This window comes from Heterocephalus glaber, unplaced genomic scaffold (assembly GCF_053883595.1).
Source record: "Heterocephalus glaber isolate CG9 unplaced genomic scaffold, H.glaber_assembly_v1.0 deba00001457, whole genome shotgun sequence".
NCBI lineage: Eukaryota > Metazoa > Chordata > Mammalia > Rodentia > Bathyergidae > Heterocephalus > Heterocephalus glaber.
This window is the reverse complement of record NW_028258305.1, coordinates 14152628-14177001: the sequence shown is the minus strand read 5'-3', so window position 1 is coordinate 14177001 and position 24374 is coordinate 14152628. Positions and strand designations below refer to the sequence as shown.

Sequence of the window (24374 nt, the reverse complement as noted above, 5' to 3'; positions counted from 1 at the left end):
TTTTTAACTGAAAAACTTAGATGTTAAATCCTGCCTTCAAGTCTATTCCTGTGACTTCCAGTGATTTATCAGTGACATCATGAAAGTTTGGATGTGTTTTCCTGTGTTTACAAAGGACAAATGAGCATTGGCTTTGGGTCTTTGAAATTTTGACATAATCTAATGGAAACCATCTATTTTGCTATCTTTAGTTTTGGGTTTCAGATGGATTTTGAGAAATCAGTTTGTTCAAAAGAAATCCAATGCTTTGCCATGGTAAGTAGTCAGTAACTATTGTTGAATATAAGTATGAATAATAGGAAATGTTCTGAACACTTTCAGGTATTAAGTTATTCTTTTTCTTAGCGTTTAGCCTCTGTGGGATTGGATGCCAAAAACACAGTCTGCATTTGGGACTGGAGAAAAGGAAAACTTCTAGCCTCTGCCACTGGCCATTCTGACCGGGTAAGACCTTTGTTGAATCACACTATACAGATTTCAGAACTGTGGAGTAATTATGGTATCACTTTTCAGACTTCTGTATTTTTAAAAGTAACTTTTCCATGTATAGATTTTTCCTGTATATTCAACTTTATGAATGAAGCATTTCTTTTACTCATTAAAAATGGCTAACTATATTAGCATGATTGCTTCTAGTGAGCACGTATTTTGAGTTGCTACTGCTTTTCATAGGCAAAGCAAATTTTAGACTTTGGCATTTGACTTCTTCAAAAAAATCAAAATAGAAGTGATGTATGTATTCATTTAGACATGAAAATAGTTGTTTGAAAATATTCAGAGAATATGATTGCAAGAGTATGCATTTCAATTTCAAATGAATGACAACTTTCTTTGTTGTACTGAGAATGTTGAATGCAAATTACAGCCTTCTTATTGTTCATATTGAAATCATTGTGATCAGAAAAGATAATTCTATGTAATCAGATGTGCCAAGATAATGGGCTAAGCAGGCATGTACATATAACTGGTCAGAAATCTATTTCCCAGTGTCTTATGTAATTGAATAATTTGATTCATTTATTACCTTATTTTCTAGTTTAAAATAAGTAAATTTGCATGATTATCTTACCTTGAATTTTTAATTGTTTTGTACAATATATTTCTGTACAATTGTCTTCATAGACTAAGGCCCTAATCAGACATTAAATTCATTATCTCATGCATAGTGTGAACCCTGATGAAACATTTTTATAAGCATGGCACATTATCATCCTAAGAGATTTGTTGTTACAAAGGAACCTCAAAATTTTTGCAAGTTACCTCCCAGGATCACATGTTCAGAAAGCCCAGGAGTGACTAGCAATGGAACTTAAATGTTAGAAAAGGACTAACACCCTCTGACTTAGTGGGCACACATAGAATCCATGCTGCCCAAGGAATGCTAGGGAGATTTTACAATGTAGTGGAACTAGGGCTCTACCCTTAGGGATTTGAATATATTGATAGTAATTTACTACTTAATGAAATATTTACTTTGAAAATATTTATGTTGCTTAAGTTTTAGATATTATTTTTTCTGTTTATACTGGAATCCCATCACATGTCTTATAAGGTAAATTGAGTTGGATGGACTTAGTGCATGAATTCCCAGTGAGCACAGAAAGTAGACTTGAGACATGATTGTGATTACAAACCTAGCTCTACTGAGAATAAATTCCTACATGATATTTTATTGAAGTTATTCTGATTACTAGTTTTATTTCTGAATCATTTTATATATTCTGACCTGTATTAATATACTGTATATCACACTTTTAGACCTATTTCCTTAGAAAAAATTAGAAAACAAAAGTTATAAACACCTTTAATCAGTAAAATCTCCTTACTTAGAAAACAGAGACTTGACCTGAGTTCGATCCCCGGTACAAAAAAAAAAAAAAAAGAAAACAGAGCCTAATGCCTAATGTAATCACCTTTGTTTGTATATAAAGTGATTTTGTTAAATTCCTGTTAAATTGTCCTGAGCCTACCTCCATGCCTTGAGTCCCTATGTATGTAAGGAACAGCAACCTACTGTGGTAAGCAAATAAACCAAAAGCCTAATTTAAGATTACACTTATGTAACTAAAAATAGCTGAGTCTTCACCAATCATAGGCTGCCAACTGATCAGACTGAGTTTAACTAAGGCAAATGCCATGCTCTAACACTGAGCTGTTTAGAGCCATTTATGTGTCTCGCGTCCTTTTGTTTGGTCTGTATATTCTACCTTCACATTTTGCAGAGAGGACCTCTCTGAATCTCTTCTGGTCCTGAAGGCTGCTAAGTTTACAAATAGTTCTTTGTTCAGCTAAACTACAATAAATGTAATTTGTTTAAACTTTTTCTTTTAGCACTACTGGATGTCATATGGCCTGCTTGTTTGATTTCAGTTGAGTATGCCCTCCTTATAACTCTGTTACACTTTCCAGTTAGGGCTATATTATAGTACAGTGTTACCCTAGTGAGAAGTGAGTCCAGTATGTTTTCATTAAATACTTTACACTGTTCTCCCAGGCCTCATTGATCTGTATCACAGTTTTCTTCTTTATTACTGATGCCTAACTGCCAATATGAATTATTGGCTGCTTATGATTATGTCAAGATTATTTTAGAGACTTAAAATACTCCATTATATTTGTATAATACTGCTTTATAGCCTGCAAAGCGGCTTCACCTACATTATTGTAATTAACCTCATAGCAAAAGTGAGGTACTGTTATCCAGTTTAGAGAAGATAAGGTTAAGGTTAGAGATGCTGAGACCTTGCCTGAGCTCAAATAGCTAAAATGAATACTTGGACTGAGTCCTTTTTTTTCAATGCTCATTCTAGAGTCCTTATTTGCTTCTTCTTAGGGAAGCTAGTGACCTCCATTCTTTCTGTAGTCTACACCAATTCTTTCCTATCAGCACTTTACAGTGGTCCATTCTGCATCAGAGTCTCCTGGAGCCAGAATCTCTTGGAGTCTTTAAAAGCACAGGTTTCTAGACTAGACTTCAGACCCACTAAATAAGAGTATCTTGCACAGGTCCTGGAAGTAACACAAATTAAGCAATCATTATAGCTGACTTGGCTTTCAAGTTAGCAGAGAATCTTCTTTTCCCTGTCTCCAAAATGGAACTAGAACTTCTTGTAAGCTCTCTGGTATTTGTTTTTAAAGAATGACAAATAGTATTATATCTTTTTAGATTCTTGGAGAATTAAAAATATAAGGGTATTTTGAGTCAGAGTAAAATGAAGATTTCAAAGACTATTTTAGGTGGGCTAAGCTAGTATCAGATAAATGCTTCTGTCTTATGTTCTTTGATTACAGAGTTGTTAGCTACATTTAACCATAGTCAACTATTAAAAATTTTGCTATTTAAATGCAACATTTTATAATTGTTTAAATTTTTATTGAAAATAAATTTTTATTTCAAAGTGTTTTGTCAGCACTGTAGAGTGCTGGGAATTTTGATTAAAAATTCCCATAAATTATCAAAATTTGTTTGCCTACCCCAGATGGACAAAATTAAAGCTATATAGCAGTTTGTTCTCAGTGGCTGTGGTTTATTACCTCTGTATTCTGGCCTGAGGTAAGTAGACACAAGGCGATGAAGAATGCTTCCTGCTGCTGACTTGGTCCCTTAGCCAAATCCCCAATTTTCATTCTGTGTGGGTGACACTACTGTGCTTTAAGTGTTGTAGGATAGAGTGTTGAAAATTGCCCTGGTCCTTGGAAGAAGGAAAAACCTGTAAAATTATCAACACTTAATTTTTTGGACAGATTTTTGATATTTCCTGGGATCCATATCAACCAAACAGAGTCGTTAGCTGTGGAGTAAAACATATAAAGGTAAAGTAGTTATTTTTTTAAAAATTTGGTACCTTGTGTGATAAGAATTTTAGGAATTGATGTAGATAATCTGGTGTCAAGAGAATGCTGCCTTTGCTGGTTTTTTTTTTCCTTAAATTGAGAGCCCTGCTACCTGTATCTCTGGTCCTAAAGCAAACAAGTGTCTCCTGGTGGGACTCTTTCAGAAATGCAAAGTCATGACAATCAAGTTAAGTGCCCAGCTAGCATCTAAACAGGAAAGTTTCTGTTAAATACTAAACTGATAATTCATAATACTTCTAGGGTTGCATGTTTTAAAACAGTTCTGCTTTTAAAGGTATAGATTAATGTTTTATGTTATAATGAGTGTTTACATATATTGCTATATTAAATTTTTTGAAATGTGGATATGTTGTCTTAGAAGACATAGAAATGAAGTACACAAAAACACAGAATTGAAGTACACACTACAGTCCTACCTAGTCTTTATGTTCTTGCAGTGCTGGGGATTGAACCTAGGCCTTGTGCATGCTATGGAAGTGTTCTACCACAGGGCTACATCCCTGGTCAAGCCATTAGTTTTTAAATGCCCATGTTTTTCTCTAGGCTATACAGTCTGTCTTTACTTCTAGCAAGGTTCACATTTACTTGTTTCTATTTTATTATGCAGGTAGCAAATTAATGCTATCAACACTGTCTGTTCTCACATAGCAAAAATTTCCTGAACTGTAAGATATGGCCTAGGATCTTCTGTCTATAGTTTTGTGGATAATGCACATTAAAGTCCATAAATAAGTGCAATGATTATCCTGTTAAATGGAACATGTGGATTTCTGCTAGCACAAAAATGGTGCATTTCCATATGAAGGGAGCAGGTACTACATTATCCCTCTAACCAACCCTTCCTGTTTCCCAATTCTTTTGTTATTCTTCTAGTCTAACTTTTTATGATCTTGTTCATTATTCACACTTAATGACTGGATAAAGGACAGGCCATAAAATGCTCAGAAAAAACTGACAAGAAATATGCAAGGCTTATCTAAAGAATATTACAAGATTTTACAGTGGAACACAAAAGAAAACTTGAATTAATGGAGAAAATCTTGATTCTGGACATCTAAAATGTATAGATATATCATTTCTCTCCAAATTATATTTGGGACAAATTCAATTAAAGTCCCAAATCCTTTTTTGGTTACCTGACAGAATTTCCCTTAAAATTACTGTGTTAGTTACTTTTCCTATTGCTGAAACAAAATGCCCAACACTCAAAGTTAAAGGAGGAAAAGTTTATTTCAGCTTACTGTTGGTAAAGGGTCCAGTCCATAGTTGGCTGGTTCCAAGGCCATGGTGGGATGGCAGAGGGGCATCACAGAGGAGAAACAGTCCATGGCAAAGCAGGACAGGCAGAAGGTAGCAAGCAGTGAAGGAGCAAGCAACAAGTGACAACTGCAACCTTCTTTCTGTCCCTTATATTCTATCCAGGCTACCCTCACTCACACATAGGTTGGAGCACCCTTAATCCTAGCATCTCATCAAGAATCAGTTCCAGCATCACATCCTTAATCTCAACATCACACTCTAGATTCAGCTACCTCTGAAAAACCCCACTTATGACTGCATGAGGCTTTGGAAGGATATCTAGATACAAGCCATAACAGTTACTTTAAATTAATCTGGAAGGATAAAAGAATGAGAATAACTAAGTACATTGGGATAAAAAAGAATAATGATTGTGATAAAAATATATTATATACATTGAAACACACCCCTAAAAAGTGTAAAAGTAGGAGTGAGGGTTGGACAAAGTGGGTGATGGGGCTGAAAATGATTCAAGTACAAATTTGCCAAAATGAAACCCATTAATCTGTATAACCAATATGTATTAATAAAAAATGTGGGGAAAATTATATAGGGGAATATGCACAGTTTACTAAAGCATATTAGAAGTTTAAAATAATTAAAATGGTATAAAATTGGGATAAGGTGAAATAAACCAACATTTTTAAGACTGAGAACCAAATCTTAATTTGTATGATAATTTATAACTTAATAGTATCTCTACCAGCAGTTACTAAAATTATTTATTTGAGGATAAAATTTATATAAATGTTATATAAATCAAAGAGATAAATGTTTAAACCTATAAAATAGAAGAGTATATAGGCAAATGTTCAACTGCTCTCAAGTTGAGGAAAGATCTTTCTAAATGGAAAAAGCAAAGACAGAAACTGTAAGGAATAATATTGGTACATTTAACTATAAATATTAAAATAGTCTGTAAATCCCACCCCCTCCAAAAGAGGAAAGCCACAAACCAGCAAGTGTAAATAACAAGCATAGCAAATACTGGTGTGTCCTGGAGATGTGAAGACCACCAGCAAATCTGTAGAATAGACAAAGAACATGGACAACTGGCAAAAGTAGAAACATTGTTGACCAATAGACATATGAAAATGCTAAATCTTATTAATAAAAAGTGCAGACTTACAAATTTAATATATCAAAATCACGATTAAAATGTACCCACTTCTGGCAAAGCCTCAATGAATGAGCTCTCTCCAGCCTTGCTGGCAGAGGGGTAAATGAGTATGGTCTTTCAGACCAGAAATGTGGCAATAGGTATTGATAGCCTTAGGTATGTCGATCCCTTTTGACCCGGTAGTTTTTGTATCTTGGAGTTTATCCTAAGAAAATTGTTAGGTGTGTGAACCAAGAGCTGATTCATTGATTAGTAACTTAGCAATAGCAGGCAAAACCAAACAAAAGAAAACCTAAGACCACTCATCTGTCCCACATGGTTAAATAAAATAGGATTAAATATAGAATCATTATAAGTTATGTTTTAGATGGTTACTGAATGCTATTGGGAAATATTCAAGATGTATTTTAAATGGGCAAGTCCAGTTTTCTTCTTTGATTTTTTAAAATAGGTTTTTGTGTAGCAGTACATTAGGAAGATATCCCCATATGTTAAACAGTTATCTCTGGGTAGTGAGTTAATGGCTGATTTAAGACTTTTCCTTCATATGCTTTATTTTTAAGTTATTTTATGATAACATGTATTCCAAAATAAAGGATAAGAGCATTAAGTCTAGGAGTTCCACTACTCAAAGGGATTAAGTGTCCTTTCAACACCTTAGGGCTTCATAACATTGTATAATCCTTGTGTAGATGCCTGATCTTTAATCCGAGATGTTTGCTGAAATCCAAGTACCTTTTAGTTTAGCATCAGCTGGAAGCTCCTTCTCCTAGGTTTCAAAGAGTATATGTGAAAGAGCAAAAAACTAACGACATTTAATAAGTGCTTATTGAATTTTCACTATGTGAAGGAATAAAGAATTTATTTTCAAGTTTTTTGAAGTTTAGTGGGCAAAGCATTAATGTAGAACATTCTGCCAAAAAAGGGGAGATCAAACCCCTCAGAGGATAAAGGAGAGATTCCAACTGTTGACAGGGTTGTTGATTCATGAAAGGGCTCCTTCTTAAACTGAGCCTGGTGGATAGGGGAGTTGGGTAAGAAGGGACTGGCAGCAGTACCCAGGGGAGGGATTATCCTTCACTCAAGCATTAGTAAGCTGGCTTTGGTCACCCATGGATTCAAGGGACTGGGGAGCTGGGAAGGTCCTTGGCATGTGATGTGTGCCACTAAGGAACTTCTTCATGTACTTTACTTTCCAGGGAAGCAATCGTTTTGAAAAAAAATTGGCACAAAATAAAATAGCAACTAAGTAATAATTGCCCTAGCAATTCTTTTTTATTAATCAAGGATATGTATCTGCAACATGCGTTTTTGATCACCCTAATGATATAATGAAGCATTGAGTAGTTTTTTAGCCACAAGTAAAGAAATAGGTAATGTTAAAATGAGTTTAGGCTGTGGTGGCTTTCTGGAAGTCTGGGGCCCTGGTGCGGGGGCCAGGATCCAACCTGCGCATTCCATAATGGAGAAGCTGAGTTGGAGGGCTTTATTTGACTTTGAATCTTGATTCTGTCGTCATCTTGACTCTGGGAAAGCTATTAATCTCATTGAAGGTGATCCTGTCCCCCATAAGTAAGAATTACTTCCTCTGGAATTCATTAAGAGTTACGCAAACTGGTGTGAGGAACTGGTGGGAACACAGCAATATTAACTTCTTTCCCCATTTGCAACATCACAAAACTGGTGGCAGAGATAAGATTTAAACACAGCCTCTGGTTCCCTGTTTAGAGTTATTTTCACTGAAAGACTATCTTTTTAATGGTTTATCTTGACTTTTCTCCAAAAAAAGTCCCCGAAAAACCAACCAACCAAACAAACAAAAAAACCTGTTACTGGGTTCTAACTAGATTAGCTTCTTAACTGAAAGAATTCTCTAGACTCCTCTCTATTTCTTTCCATCATTGGTTAATTCTAACTTTTAATCAGTTCTAAAAGCAGAGAAAGAAAATCCTAGAACTCCAATTTGAAAACAAGAGCTGTTTATGTTGTTCCATTTGCTCATTGCTTTAGCAGATTTAAGCATTGTTTTCTAAGCAGAAACAAGCATCTTTACCCCAAATGGAAGAGTCTGAAAGTGTCTCCCAGCTACCCTTTATTAATTCTGTTTAGGAAAAAAATCCACAACAAATTTAAGCAGGCTTTAGTAAGTTATTTTCATCACCCATAGCCTCTGTATCTGATTCCAGTATTTCCACACTCTTATATTCCATCTAAAACTAGAGTTAACATTGGACAAGTGATTTCAGTCACAGGTTGAATACAAAATCTTTGCATTTCAGATAAACATTTTTTATGAAAATTTTTGTAGCTAGGGTAACATCCTTTCTGGTTTTGTAAGATTCCAGTGTTTGGCAAACAGGCAAATTACAATGATCTGAAACAGTAACAGTTGGACATCATCTGCTTCATTGGTTTTTACAGCAAATGAGCCTACAGGTTTTCGTATACTTTTGAACCTTCTCCCGTCCCTAGTAACAGACTGAAGGGACTCTGGGGACTACTTAGGGCCAAATGAACTCCAAGGTACCTGCCAGTTCTAACAAGATTTGCTTTACAATCTGGGAATGGAGCTAGAAGGAGATAAACACTGTTTCTTCATTTGATGTGGATTTAATGGTGCATTGCTACCCTAAAATGCTACTGTCTTCCAAACAGAAAATGAGTCTCAAGAATAGATAATATTTTAGGTATTTGCTATTTTCAGCAGAAAATGTCATACTTATCCTGACATCACATCTATATATGCCCTTTAAAAGAATGATGTGACTATTTGGAATGTTTCATGTGCACATTATACCATTTAGGTGATTTTGTCCGAAAAATCTTTGTGTAAGCACATCTGAGGATAATGGTTTTCATGTTTTTGTACTTGTCCATTTAGAAATGTTTAATTCAGGCCAGAGATTCACATCCCAAGTCAGAGGACAAAAAAATAAATTCCATTTAATCCTCATGCAGGAGGAGAGTTAATGAGAAAGGACATTGTCTGCTTTACATGTCACCATGAAAAGCAAGCCCTTTAGCAGATTTGTGAATCAGAAATCGTGTGTGTACTAGAGTTGATACTTTCCTCCTTTGAGAGGAGAATCCCATATTGCTTCAAATGGTGGAACACTTTCCCCTCATCTTCATCAAGTCAGCCCTGCAGAGTAGCCCTCTGCTGCTGCCTCCACAGCCACCTCAGTATGCAACATCTTGCAATCATCCCAGAATGGTTTCTTCTAAGACCCAGCTACTCTGAGAGGACCACCATTTCCCCTGTCCTGTAGGCATAAAGTGTTAGAGTTGTTATTGATTTTTTTTTTTTTTTGCCTTCATACATTCCTGCCACATGGACCCATCTAATCTTGCTATCCTGAGCCAGAAGCAATTTCTTCCTCACCACTGATCCAATCTTAATTGGTTTTTTTTGTATTAAATTCTTTTATTGGTACATTGTAGGTATACAACACAATTACATTTCTCATTGGGAATTGTACCTTCACACCCTCCACCCTTCCCTATTTACAAGGACTTTATTTCCATTATTTCCATTTCTCATCATTTTTCCTTTCCCTTCTTTCCTTTCCCCTGCCCCTCCCACTACCCCTATCCCTTTGGACCTTTTCTTCCTATTTTGCATTATTGATTATTCATTCTAATTATTGGTACATTTTGGGTATACAATATAATGACATTCATCATTGGAAATTTGCACCTTTACATAGTCTCTCTTGGTTCTTATTTTTCACCCTTGCCCAGACCTCCCTTCAACCACTCCAGTCCTCCCTATTTACCAAGATTTTGTTCCTATTTTTCGATTTTCTCATATTAATCCCATTCCCTTCTATCCTTTCCCCTAGCCCTCCCACTTCCTTCCCCTTTGCCCCTTTTCTTCCTATTTCACATTACCTATTATACATTTATTCCTTATTTACACTTTCAGTTTCTCACACCAGAGAAACTATTCAGTATTTACACATGTGTGTCCTATTTATTTCACTCAAGAGTATTGCCTCAATGTGCATCCACTTAGCTATAAATGTCTCTACTTTCTCATTTTTTATGGCTGAGTAGTACTCCATTTTATTAAAAAAAACACATTTTCTTTATCCAGTTTCCAGTTGATGGGCATTTGGGCTGTTTCCAAGTTTTAGCTATTACAAACTGTGCTGCTATGAACATGGGTACACATATATCACTGTGGTATGATTCTTTTAATTCTTTGGGGAAGATCCCCAGCAGTGGAATAGTGGGGTCAAATGGGACTTCCAGTCCTAGTTCTTTGAGGTATCTCCATACTGATTTCCACAGTGCTTGCACCAGTCTACACTCCTACCAGCAGTGAAGCAGGGTTCCTCTTTCCCCACAGCCCCACCAGCATTTGTTATTGGTTGATTTCATGATAGCAGCCCTTCTTTCTGGAATGAAGTGGAATCTCAGGGTTGTTTTCATTTGCATCTCTCGAATGACCAGTGATGTTGAACATTTTTTCATGTATTTATTTGCTATTTCTACTTCTTTGTCTGAGAAATGTCTGTTCATTTCAGATGCCCATTTTTGGATTGGGGCTTTAAATTTGGGAGGTCTGATCTTTTTAAATTCTTTATAGATTCGAGATAGTAGACCTTTGTCTGAGGAAGAGCAGGTGAGGATTTTTTCCCACATTGTGGGTTGTCTCTTCACACTGCTGGTGGTTTCTCTTGCTGTGCAGAAGCCTATTAATAAGAAGAGATCCCATTTGTTGCTCATTTGTGCTAGTTCACAGGCAACTGAGGTTTTGTTCATAAAATCTTTTCCTACACTGATGTCTTCAAGGGTTCTACCTAACCTCTGTTCCAACTGGTTCAGAGTTTCTATTTTAATATTTAGATCTTTAATCCATTTTGATTTTAGTTTAGTACATGGTGAGAGATGCAGGTCTAGTTTTAATCTTTGGCAAGTTGAAGCCCAATTTTTCCAGCACCATTTATTAAAGAGGTTATCTTTCCTCCAGTGAGGGTGTTTGGCTCCTTTATCAAAGATGAGATGGATGAGTGTGTCTGGCGTTGTTTCTGCATCTTCTAACCTGTTCCACTGGTCCTCAAGTCTGTTTCTTTGCCAGTACCATGCTGTTTTTATCATAGTAACTTTGTAGTATAGTTGCAGGTTGGAGATTGTGATACCCCCTGCCATGTCTCTGTTACCTAGAATTGCTTTTGCTATTCTGGGTCTCTTCTTGTTCCAAATGAATTTTTGGATTGTTTTCTCGAGGTCTATGAAGTATGCTGCTGGGATCTCAATTGGAATTGCATTAAATCTATATAGCAGTTTTGGAAGTATGGCCATTTTCACTATATTAATCCTTCCTACCCAGGAGCAGGGGATGTCTGTCCATTTTCTGATATCATCTTCAATCTCTCTTTACAGAGTGCCATAGTTTTCAGAGAAGAGGTCTTTGATTTCTTTCATTAGGTTGATTCCTAGGTATTTCAGTTTTTTGGATGCTATTGTGAAAGGAGTTATGTGCCCTATTTCTCTCTCAGTGAGTCTGTCATTGGTGTAGAGAAAAGCTATTGATTTTTGTGTGTTGACCTTGTATCCAGCTACTTTACTGAATTCAGTTGTTAAGTCTAGAAAACTTTTGGTGAGGTTCTTGGGGGCTTCTGTATAGAGTATCATGTCATCTGCAAATAATGACAATTTGACTTCTTCATTACCTATCTTTATTCCTTTTATTTCTTTCTCTTGTCTAATTGCTGTGGCTGATGTTTCCAGAACTATATTGAACAAGAGTGGTGATAGTGGACATTTTTGTCTTGTTCCTGATTTTAGTGTGAAGGATTTCAGTTTTTGACCATTTAGTATGATATTGGCTGTTGGTTTTTCATAGATGGCTTCTATCAGTTTGAGGTAGAGACCATCTATTCCAATTTTTTGTAGGGTTTTTATCATAAATGCATGTTGGATTTTGTCAAATGCTTTTTCTGCATCTATGGAGATAATCATATAGTTTTTGTCCTTGGCTCTATTGATATAGTGTATTACATTGATTGATTTGCGTATATTGAACCATCCCTGCATCCCTGGATGAATCCCACTTGATCAGGGTGTATGATCTTCTTGATGATCTTCTGCATTCTGTTTGCCAGTATCTTATTAAGGATTTTAGCATCTATGTCATTAGTGAGATTGGCCTATAGTTCTCTTTTTCAGTTGGGTCTTTCTCTGCTTTGGGGATCAAGGTGATGCTTGCTTCCAGGAATGAATTTGGGAGTACTGCTTCCCTTTCAATTTCATTGTTGAGAAGTCTGCTGTGATTCTGATGGACTTTCCTTTGTATGCGATTTGTTTCTTTTCTCTGACTGCTTGGAGAACTTTGTTCTTCTGTTGTGTTTCTGGAATCTTAACAATTATATCCCTATGTGTAGATTTTTTTTTGATCAAGGCTATGTGGAGTCCTATATGCCTCACTTATCTGTATGTCAAGCTCTTTTCCCCTGCTTGGGAAGTTTTCTGCCATTATTTCTGTGAAGAGATTTTTTATGTCATCTGCACTCTCTCCTGTTTTTTCATTGAGCCCAATCAGTCTTATGTTATTCTTTCTTGCATCATCTAGCAGCTGCTGGATTGATTTCTCATGTTCCCTTATAATTTTGAAGCAATTTTTCTCTTCTTGGTCACTAATTGCAATCTTCTATATCTGAAATTCTGTCCTCACACTGGCTCATTCTGCTGTGTAGACTTTCAATGGAGTTTTTCATGTCCTGGAAATCTATTTGCATCTGTTTTATGGATTCCATTTGTTTCTTATGTTGGGGATTCCATCATGTTCCTGAGCTCCTCTCTAGATTTATTAATCATGTCTTGCACTAAGGGCACAATTTCTCCTGTTATCTGAGAAATTATTTCTGATTTCATTTTTTCCAGATCCCCTTTTGTTGCCAGTTCAGTGGTTCCAGGTGGCTGAGTATCAGAGGGTTCCATCTCATTTCCCGTTGCTGTAGGTGATCTAGAAGTCTGGTTTTGAGGCTTATTTACGTGTTTTCTCATTTCGACTGGGGCAGGGGGCTGTTAGCACCTGCATGGATTACTTCCTCTGAGCTGGGAGAGGTGGGACAGGGGCAGGGAGCAGCGGTAAGGATGGTGACCCAAAAGCCCTTTCCTATCAGCTGGGATCAGTGGGAGGGATGGTGGCCTGGAAGCCCCTTCCACTGGGCCAGGAGCAGCGGGACAGAAGGTGGCTCAAAAGCCCTTTCCTCTGGGCTGGGAGCAGTGGGACTCAGTACCTTGGTCTGGTGGTCTGGTGTCCTCTGTGCTTTTGTAGTGTGGAACCAGGTGGCTGCCTGTCTGCAGCGGGGTGACTCGGTGTCTTCCGCGTGACTCAGGACCTCGGTAGGACGTGCACAGACCTGCCTGTCTGCTGGGGGCTGATTCGGCGTGTTCTGTGCGACTCAGGACCCCGGCAGGGCATGGGCAGACCTCCAGTCTTAATTGTTATTCATTCCATTTAATATAACTTGCTTCCCTAGCTTCAAATATCCTCACCCCTTGTGTATAATCTGAATATGTGCCTTAAAATTCCTGCTCATTGTTTCATATGTATCTTCTTAGATTTAAAATTCTCAAGGGAGAGTTCAAGGTTTCATTAGTTTCTCATGTATGACCCTTGTTGAACTCATGCCTTTGGCAAGCCTCTTATATCTGCTTTCTCTCATTTCCAAATAATGATAATTAAAGAATGTGCCTTGGCCTGTTCTCTAGGGCATTATGGAGGTCAAATAACATATAGAAAGAGCCTCTATAAATTGTGAGGGACTGTATAAATGACAACAAGTGTACTCCAGTTCATATGTAAAAAACTATGGAAGAAAAATATTGGATTTCTATATCATTGTGGGAGTGTCCTGCTGCCTCCTATTAAATAGCTCAGGATTTAAAGTAGCTCAAGATTTCTGTTTTTTATCTTTCACCTGAATTATGCAACCAAAAGGGAAAAGGCTGGTCAATTATTTGGCTGTATGGAAATATCACTTATATTTAGAAATGTGTTTCTGAGTAATACTTCTACAATATTTACAGTACTTTCAGTTATGAAGCAGTTATTTATATATGCTCATTAAAAATAACTAGATGATATATTGCTGGGCATGGTGGCACATGCCTATAATCTTAGCTACTTGAGAGCCTGAGGCAGGTGGATCAGAATTCAAGGCCAGCCTAGGCAATGTAGCAATACCCTATCTGTCTTATTTTCTCATTGCTGAGACAAAATACCCAACTCCCATAAGGGAGGAAAGGTTTATTTAGCTCACAGTTTGTAGAGGTTTCAGTCCATAGTTGGCTGACACCAAGGCAGAGTAGCACATAAAAGACAGCTGTCACAGAGGAGAAATAGTTCATTGCACACAGAAGACAGATCAGCAATAAGGGACCTTAACAGCACCATTCTGACCCTGTTATCCAGGCTACTTAAGTTGGATAGCATTCACACCCTTAATCCTTAATCCTAATGCCCCTGAGCCTCATTGCACCATGTGTCAATTCCAGCATCACACACTCTAGATCCAGCCACTTCTGAAAAAGCCCCATCTATGACTGCATGAGGCTTTGAGGGGACACCTAGACACAAGCCATAACTCTGTCTTAAAATAAAAAAGGCTGGGAATGATGTAGCTCAGTGGTAGATTTCTCCTGGGTTGGATCTCCAGTATTACAAAAACATAAAAAGAAGCCAAAAAGTCCAAAAATAGATGATACATCAATATACTAACAGGCAGTTAGAATTTCAGTTTCTCTTTGGATATTTATCTGAATTTCTGTCTTCCCATAATAAACCTAAACTAGTTTTTATAATTTGACAAAAAGATTATTTATCTACCTTACAATCTGAAAGCATTGGCATTTACTAAGTTGCCATTAAGCATTAAGCAAAGTTTTGAAATTTTAGAACTTTAAAGGTTTAAAAAATACCATTGTAGGTATTTCTTATGCTCCTAGAGGTAGGCTGAAATGTGCTGTCACTATAAAACAACCTACTTGTATAGGAAGAAAAGGGGCAAAGGGGAAGGAAGTGGGAGGGCTAGGGGAAAGGATAGAAGGGAATGGGATTAATATGAGAAAATGGAAAAGTAGGAACAAAATCTTTGTAAATAGGGAGGAATGGAGGGGTTGAAGGGAGGGCTGGGCAAGGGTGAAAAATAAGAACCAAGAGAGACTATGTAAAGGTGCAAATTTCCAATGATGAATGTCATTATATTGTATCCCTAAAATGTACCAATGATTAGAATGAATAATCGATAATGTAAAATCGGAAGAAAAGGACCAAAGGGGTAGGGGTAGTGGGAGGGGCAGGGGAAAGGAAAGAAGGGAAAGGAAAAATGCTGAGAAATGGAAAAAATGGAAATAAAGTCTTTGTAAATAGGGAAGGGTGGAGGGCGTGAAGGGAGCTCCGGCTAGAAATGGGGAAAAAACAAGAACCAAGATGCATTATGTAAAGGTACAATTCCCAATGAGAAATGTAATTGTGTTGTATACCTACAATGTACCAATAAAAGAATTTAATAAAAAGAAACCTACTTGTGCTTAGTTCAGATGTGGTAGATTATGTAAAGTGTACTGAAACATAATAAACCAATAATGCAATGCATCAGAATATTCTTTTTTTGGATCTATTTATTTTATCACTTACTTTCTAGTTTTGGACACTATGTGGAAATGCCCTTACTGCAAAAAGAGGAATATTTGGCAAAACTGGAGATCTTCAGACCATCCTTTGCCTTGCTTGTGCCAAAGAAGACATCACCTATTCTGGTGCTTTAAATGGTGACATCTATGTCTGGAAAGGGCTCAATTTAATTCGCACCATTCAAGGAGCACATAGTGTGAGTATTGCTGTATAGAAATTGGGGGATGACTTCTTCAGTTAGTTCAGGTCACAAATCCCTGTATTTTCCCTACTTTGCTCCATGGAATACTCCTAAAACACTCATGAAGATTTCCCAAAGTATTTTTATTCATCTAGGAAGAAAAATATTTCAAAAGCATAACTTAATTATCCTTCACTTTATTAATTGACTGATTGGTGATGTTATTCAACAACGAAAACTTGACCGGAAACTAGAATTATTTCATCATTAGTTTCATCTTATAGACCAGCACTTCACAAATTATAATGTGCCTGGGAGTTTCCTGGGGTCTTGTTAAAATGCACATTCTGTCTCAGTGTGTCGGGATGCTGCTTGCTGCTCCTGCTGCTGCTTTGTGGCCCATAGGTTGAATAGGAAGATTATAGACAACTATTGCTTTTACTCTAGTTCATGAGATAGGTTTTCCTCACTCTGTTGAAGTGTAAGGGTATTACCTCCTTGTCAGTGTCACAAGCTCCTAAAATACAAACGAATGCCGTTGATAACCTTCCCTCTTGATAGTGTACTCTGTAAAAACAAGGGCAGGGCAAACTTTACTTCTTAGCACTTTGTTTTGACCCACATGAAAAGGAGTATTTACCATGTGTCTACAGAAGATACAATGATAATGTCCAGAATGATGGTGACATGATGTGAAGGGTAAAGCCTATTATGGTGAACAGAGATGGGGTAAGATATGTTTGGAAACTTGACAGAACTTTAGCTTATTGCCTCCAAATTGATTCTCTCTTACTCTGTGTGTGCGCGCACATATGTGTGAGTGTAAGAATTGAACCCAGAGCCTTGTGCATGCTAGGCAAGTACTCTACCACTAAGGTATGCCTTTACTCTCCCTGTTATTCTTAATATGAAGAAACACTTAAGCAGTTCTTTAGAGCTTTCATTGCCTTGTATGTTGAAGACCAATTTTCTTGGGTTTACTCACTATGAAATAGCTTTTAAACCAATCAAGAGCTAAGTGTTCTTCATAAAAGCAGCTGCCTCTGTAACTGAGAAATTCTCAGTTACTTCTTTTTATGTTGAATCTTATGTTAACATGATATGCTTGTAACACTTTTGAACAAACCAAATGAAATAGTTTTAAAACTTAAAGATGCTCTTTAAAGGAACATATTTTAAATGTGACAAGAGCATCTTCAAATGATGCATAACAACCTGAACACAAATTCTGTTTGTGCTTTCAGTTAGGCTCAAGAGATAACTTCTTGAGCTATTGAGATGTGTTTCAGGGACATTTGTACCTGTGGAAGTGTTTATGTTCCTAGTCTGTGTATCTTGACTTGATTATTTTGAACAGCAACTTATATGAAACACTTTCACAGTTGTCTCATTCTTCGCTTGTCACATACAGAAATTTGTGACTTCCATATCCACTTTAAGGAAGATATTACCATTTTTTTCAATCTGTTATCAAGGAGCACTAGAACTAGTGTGCTTTGGAGGTTATTATAATTAATTTTTAATGTAGCTTAGATGAAGAATATTATAAATGACAACTTGATTTATTGTCAGGATTTGAACAGAAAACAAGGTGTCTGTTTTATTTTTGTTCTACTTTGTTGTGTTTTTTCATCAGGATTCAACTATGATGACTTTTTACACTGATTGAGGCATTAAGTATTATCTGTTTTAATCAACAGGCTGGAATCTTTAGCATGTATGCTTGCGAAGAAGGCTTTGCCACTGGTGGTCGAGATGGTTGTATACGATTGTGGGACATGGATTTTAAACCAATAACCAAAATTGATCTCAGGGAGACAGAACAAGGATATAAAGGTAATGGATGAAGAAATAATTCTAAGAATCAACAAATGGGATTATATAAAATCTAAAAGCTTCTGCACAGGAAAGGAAACAACAGAGTGAAGAAACAACCTACAGAATGGGAAAAAAATTGCCAGCTGTTCCTCAGAGGAATCATATCTAGAATATATGAAAAACTCAAAAAATTAGCCCCCCTCAATATACCACTCAAAAAATGGGCAATTGAAATTAATGGACACTTTTCAAAAGAAGTATAAATGACAAATAAGTACAGGTGAAAAAATACTCTCCATCTTTGGCCATAAGGGAAATACAAATCAAAACAACACTGAGATTCCATTTTATTTTATAAGAAAAGTTGTTATCAGGGACTTTAAGAACAGATAAGGGGAAAAAGAAACACTTCACATTGTTGGTGAGAATGTAAAAGTGTACAACCACTATGGAAATCAGTACGGAGATTCCTCAAAAAACTAAAACTAGAAATTTCGTGTGACCCAACTCTACCTCTCCTGGGTATATTTCTGAAAGAGTTAAATTGCGATGATAATGCATACCCATGTTTATAGCAGCACAATTCACAATAGCTAAGTTATGGAAACAGCCTAGATGCCCATCAACAGATGAGTGGATAAAGAAAATGTGGTATATGTACACAATGAAGTAGTACTCAGCCATAAAAAAGAATAAATTTGAGTTATTTGTAGTAAAATGAATGGATCTTGACACCATAGACACTTAGACACAAAGGGTTAAATATCACATGGCTTCTCTTGTATGAGAAACCCCAAATATAAATAATTAAAAGAAAAATGAAGGTGAGATGGTAGGAAATAGGGAAGGGGAGACTCTTTGGAGATGGAGAAGTTCTGGGAAAGGAAGAGAATGGGATAAAAAAATGATCAATATACAATATGTAGTAATTCCCCAAAATGAATATAATTATTATGCATCACAAACATATACAAATAAGAAAAGTAAAATAAGATATAAAAAGGTAATGTAGATATTAATACTTCCCCATAACTCTAAAAGGGTAAATGCCACGTGAAATCTGTGTTTCTTTTTTCAAGTGTGAAATATAATGTGAAGCTGTATACTTGTTTCTTTGTACTTAATCTTATTCTATAAAGGATTTAAAGAAGTTTGCATAAATATATTGAATAAAAGATCAAAATTATGTTAAAACTAAATGGATAGCTTTTTCCTAATTAGCACAAAGATATCTCATGTGCCAGCAGTTGTCTTATAGCAAAGATAAACAACATTATGATCAAGCCACTGGGCTGTTGCCCAGGAGATGAGACTCTCAGTGATAAAACTAAGAAGTTCTGAACACAACTGTGCCCAGCCTCTGAAAACAAACAAATGATAGAAAAAATTGGAAAATAAATTATTCTTTAAAATAGCTTTAAAGTGATAGCTACCATAGTAGCAGAAGTTAAGAACATGGGCTGAGAGTTGGGGAGTCTGGGTTCAAATCCAAGTTTTAACTTATGATTTGAGAACTTGGTTGAATTTTTAAACATTTTTGATGACCTGTTTCCTCCTCTATATAATGGGGTAATGCTATCATTAAACTCAGTTATCTGAGGATTGAATTCATTTGTGACCTGCTAAGGATAAATCATGCTGCCTAGTCAGCACTAAGTTACTTTAAGCTATGATTATAGTCTCTAATGTATGAGGGTAGAATATAAAACAGTTTATACATAACTTTTTAAATTTTTTTTGGTACCAGGGATCGAACTCGGGTCCTTGCGCTTGCGGGGCAGGCGGTGGAACCACTGAGCTAAATCCCCAGCCTCATATACATATCTTTTAAAATTCTCAGGATAGGGGCTAGGGATTTAGCTCAGTGGTTGCAGTGCCTGCCGTGCAAGTGCAAGGACCTGAGTTCAATCCCCAGTACCAAAAAAAAAAAAAAAAATTCTCAGGATAAGCCTATTTTTACAGAGATTAAAATGTAAATAGGAAAAATGTGATGAAGTCTCAGTGTGTTTGGTACTCTTAAGTTCAGGGGGGGTTCCAGACCCGGCTTGCAGCTCCTCAGGCCAGTGCTGAGGGAGGGTGCAGTGTACCATGTATCCTGGGACCCACAAGGTAAAAACTTAACAGTGTGCGAGTGACAGCAAATAGTTCCCTATTCTGATACCAAAGAGACGTTTTTTGAGATTTCCTATAGAGGACCTTGTGACATGAGGCCCATAGCCCTCAAACCGCCCAAGTGAGTTCCTCTTTGCTCCTTCACCATGAAATCCCTCTATGCGGGCTGATGGCAAAGCTGCCACAGATGCTCTGTGGGACAAGTCTTTGGTCCCATGCAGGGCTCTGCCTGCTAGTAGATTGTAAAACAGTGAAAGAAAACTTAGACTGCATATTCTTCAGGTCATCCTGTTGAAATAGTGTTGTTTTCAACCAACTTTAGTTTGAGAGAGAATCAGCTTAGAGATGGGTCATGCTCCCATCAACAAGAAGCAATAAAGCTAGAACTGATTCTTAGGGCTCTTTCCTTTTTCCCTTCCCAAGGTTAGTCAAAGAAAATATCCTTCCCATAATCAAGAAGACCATTTCTCAATCAAGGGAATTGTAGCACTTTAGTTGTGCCAGGGACTTATACATCTTTTGTGAGTTACCAGATTCTTTGGGTGTTCAAACAAATTTAATGACAGGTATATATGATAATGTAAGTCAACCACCTAATTTATCCAGGATTTGCAATTCTAAAATGAAACAGTTTAGAATCAGATGATTTTTTTGGTGACTAATTTGACAGCAAAACCTGACCTGAAATGATAGGAGGCTGTTTAGTGTCTTCCTTCCTGAATAACATACATTTCACTACCGAAATGTCTAATTCATGATGTTGCATCAGGTCCCATTGGACATACTACAAATCCAAAACCCAAACTTTTCTGAATTACAAATTTCACTTGCTACCAAAGGATTTCAGATGTGTGGGGTGATAGGCTGCCAATATATGTTTAAGTGAATATCAAATTCTGGAATTTTGAAACTGGGAGAGACATTGGATGCCAGTGAAAGGAACTCACTCATCTTATGTGTGAGTACAGCTAAGCTCAGGGTCATTAACATCAAGCTACTTGTAGACTTAGGGCAGTAATTCATATCTAATACAGTACTTAATAAAAGTGCATTTTGAACCTGATCATTTTTAAAAGAAATTTATGATCTGATTGAATAATGAAGCTCTAAGTGACCAAAGTGAATTACTTCTATGGTGACAAAATATTTTGAGTTAATGGTTATAAATGTTTATATCTAAAGGAACTTAGTAATTATTCACGTAGTATAAGATGTATTATCCATTCAATAAACATTTATTAAGCATCTACTAAGTGCCTGATACATGCCAAGTAAATGAATTGGCAGTTTCTAAAAAGGCTGCCTTTGTCATGGTGTACATACTACTGGGGGGTTGCATGTTGGTTTTAGTTACAAACTTGTGCTTACTGAATTGTTACTGTGTCTAATGAACTATAAACTCTGAGTCCAGAGAGATTCTAAATTAGGCTATCAAAGAGCAAGAGTTGGAAACTGAAGTCCCCAGGACACAGCATGCCCCTTCTTGTCACCATCTCTAAGCCTCCTCCTTGGTACAGGCCAGCATAGGCTCTCATATAGATTACAACAGTGGCTTTATAATTTGTAGCTTTGTTCTGACCATTGTTTTCTTCATAATAGCATGAGCCAGATCACATTATTCCTTTCCTCAAAACCCTGAGTGATTCCCCGTGTCCCCAGTTTTGGCTGCCTCTTGTTGGGCTGGGCTGGCTCATACCTTCCCCACCTTGGACTCGCAGGCTGCTCTCTAGCAACGCTCTCCTCAAGAACCTGCATGACTCCTTCCCACCTCCCCTTCTGGCCTTTGCACCAGTGAAGCCTCCCTGATGACCTTACTTGAAATTGGACTCCCCTCTGCCTTCACCCTCCCTGAGCACACCAGATGGCTTCTCCCAGTTCTACTTTTCATCTTGTAACATACGGTATTATTAACTCACGTGCTGTGTTCATGGCCCTTGTCTGTTTCCACAAGGGTGGACTTTTCCCTCCTGCCTCCTGAGCACTTACCACAATGCCTGGCATATGCTGGAGCCCTGAAAATAGCTATCAGATGAGTGAATGAAGAGGGCATTCTATGGCTGGAGTGCACAGCCCTGCGGGGCAGCAAGGTGACAATCATGCTGTAGGAGGAAGAGGCAACTTGGTTTCCTTGTATCAACCTGCTTACGTTCAAGGTTGAGGCCTGTCAGGCCTGTCATGGTTGAGAGACCCGTCTGTTTAGATCATTTGTTCATTTTAAATTGGATTACTGGTTTTTTAAAAGTCTTTTGAGTTACATATTTTGGATGCTAACCCTCTGTCAGATGAATACTTGGCAAATACTTTCTCCCATTCTGTAGTTGTCTCTTCATTCTGTTGATTATTTCCATTGCTGTCCAGAAGCTTTTTGGTTTGATGTAATCCCATTTGTAAATTTTTTCTTTTTTTCCAGAGCTTTTGGGGTCCCATCCAGAAAATCATTGCCTGTACAAATGTCTTGAAGTATTTCCCCTGTGTTTTCGTCTAGTAGTTTCAGAGTCTTAAGGTCTTAATCCATTAGGTTTTTAATCCATTTTGAGTTGATTTTTGTACAGAATGAGGAAGACAGGGGTCAGATATTAGCCTTCTGCATGTGGATATCCACTTTTCCAGCACTATTTATTGAAGAGGCTGTCCTTTTCTCCAATGTATGTTTTTGGCACCTTTGTCAAGAATTAGTTGACTATAGATGTAAAGGCTTATTTCTAAGATGTTTATTCTGTTCTGTTGGTCTATGTATCTGTTTCTATCCCAATACCATGGTGTTATGGTCACTACGGTGCCGTAGTGAGTCTTGAAATCAAGTATTGTGATGTATCCAGCTTTTTTTATTCTTAAGATTGTTTTGGCTATTCAAGGTCTTTTATGATTGTTTTTTCAGTTCTGTGAAGAATGTCATTGGTATTTTGTTGAGAATTACACTGACTCTATATTTGGTTTGGGTAGTATAGGACATTTAAAAAATATTCTTTCAATCCACAAACATTGAGGGGTCTTTTTATGTGTGTGATTTTCAGTTTCTTTATGAGAGTTTTTGCAGTTTTCATAGTAGCAGTCTTTCATGTCCTTGATTAAATTTATATGTAGGTATTTTATTTTTTGTAGCTATTGTGAATGGCATTACTATTATTTCTTTCTGGGAAAATTTATTATTGATGTATAAAAATCTGTTGATTTTAGTATCCTGCTGCTCTGTATATAGAATCGTATCATCCACAAAGAGAGATACTTTGATTTCCCTATTTTTTTCTCTTGCATAATTGCCCTAAAACTTTATGATACTATATTGAATAAGACTTAACACACTTGTTCCTGATTTTAATGGAAATGCTTTCAGCTTTTCCCTATTTAGTGTAATATTGATTGTGGATTTGTCACACGTAGCTTTTATTATGTTGAAGTTTGCTCTTTCTGTACCTAATATGTTTAGGGCTTTTATCATGAAGGGATATTGAATTTTATCCTGTGCTTTTTTTCCATCTATTGAGATAATCATATGATATTTATCCTTCAGTCTTTTGATATGATGTATTATGTTTGATTAGTGTAAGTTGAACCATCCTTGCATTCCTGGGATGAAACCAAATTGATCTGGGTGATCAATTGATCTTTTTGATATGTTGTTGAATCTGAGTTGCTGGTATTTTGCTGAGAACTTTTACATCTATGTTCATCAGAGATATTAGTCTATAGTTTTCTTTTCAGTTGAGTCCTGTCTGGTTTTGGCAACTGGCTACTGCTAGCCTCATAGAATGAGTTTTGAATAGTTCTTTCCCTTTTAATTCTTTGGAATAGTTCAAGAAGAATTACCGTTATTTTTGCTGTTGTTTCATTGAATAGGTTTTCTTTGCCCTTAACTTTTTTCTCTTTTTCCTTTGAATATTCAGAAATGTGGATATTTGTTCATTTAATAATATTCAAAGATCTGGAATGCTCTCTTCCTTTCTTCATTTTTAAAAAAATATTTTTTAGATATTTTAAAAGATCTATCTTCAAGTTCAAATATTCTTTCTTTACTTGATCTAGTTTGTTGTTGAGGCTTTCAACTGTACTTTTCATTGGAGTTATTGAGCTATTCATTTCCAAGATTTCTGTTTGGTTCTTTTTAAAAAAATTTCTATCTTTGAATAATTTCTCATTTATATCCTGCATTGTCTTCCTAGTTTCATGTAAGTTTATCTGAATTGTCTTGGACCTTATCAAGATTTTCTATAATCATTCTTTTAAAGTATTTATCACACATTTTGTCTATATCTATTTCTTTGAAATTTGTTACTAAAGGGTTATTGTGTTCTTTTAGAGACATTGTATTGTTTTTTCATGTTTCTTTGATCCTACATTGAAAT

At 36.6% G+C, this 24374-nt stretch overlaps 1 protein-coding gene across 5 annotated transcripts in view; it reads left to right on the top strand.

Moving 5' to 3' along the window:
- Nucleotides 1-24374, top strand: part of Eml6 (EMAP like 6) — a 294345-nt gene that overhangs the window by 116396 nt on the left and 153575 nt on the right. For all 5 annotated transcript variants that reach the window (XM_087216378.1, XM_087216379.1, XM_004867282.3 and 2 more), the window contains 4 exons: nt 346-444; nt 3745-3813; nt 15931-16116; nt 17802-17937. In XM_087216378.1, the coding sequence (XP_087072504.1) occupies nt 346-444; nt 3745-3813; nt 15931-16116; nt 17802-17937 (490 nt within the window). The remainder of the gene's footprint in view (nt 1-345; nt 445-3744; nt 3814-15930; nt 16117-17801; nt 17938-24374) is intronic.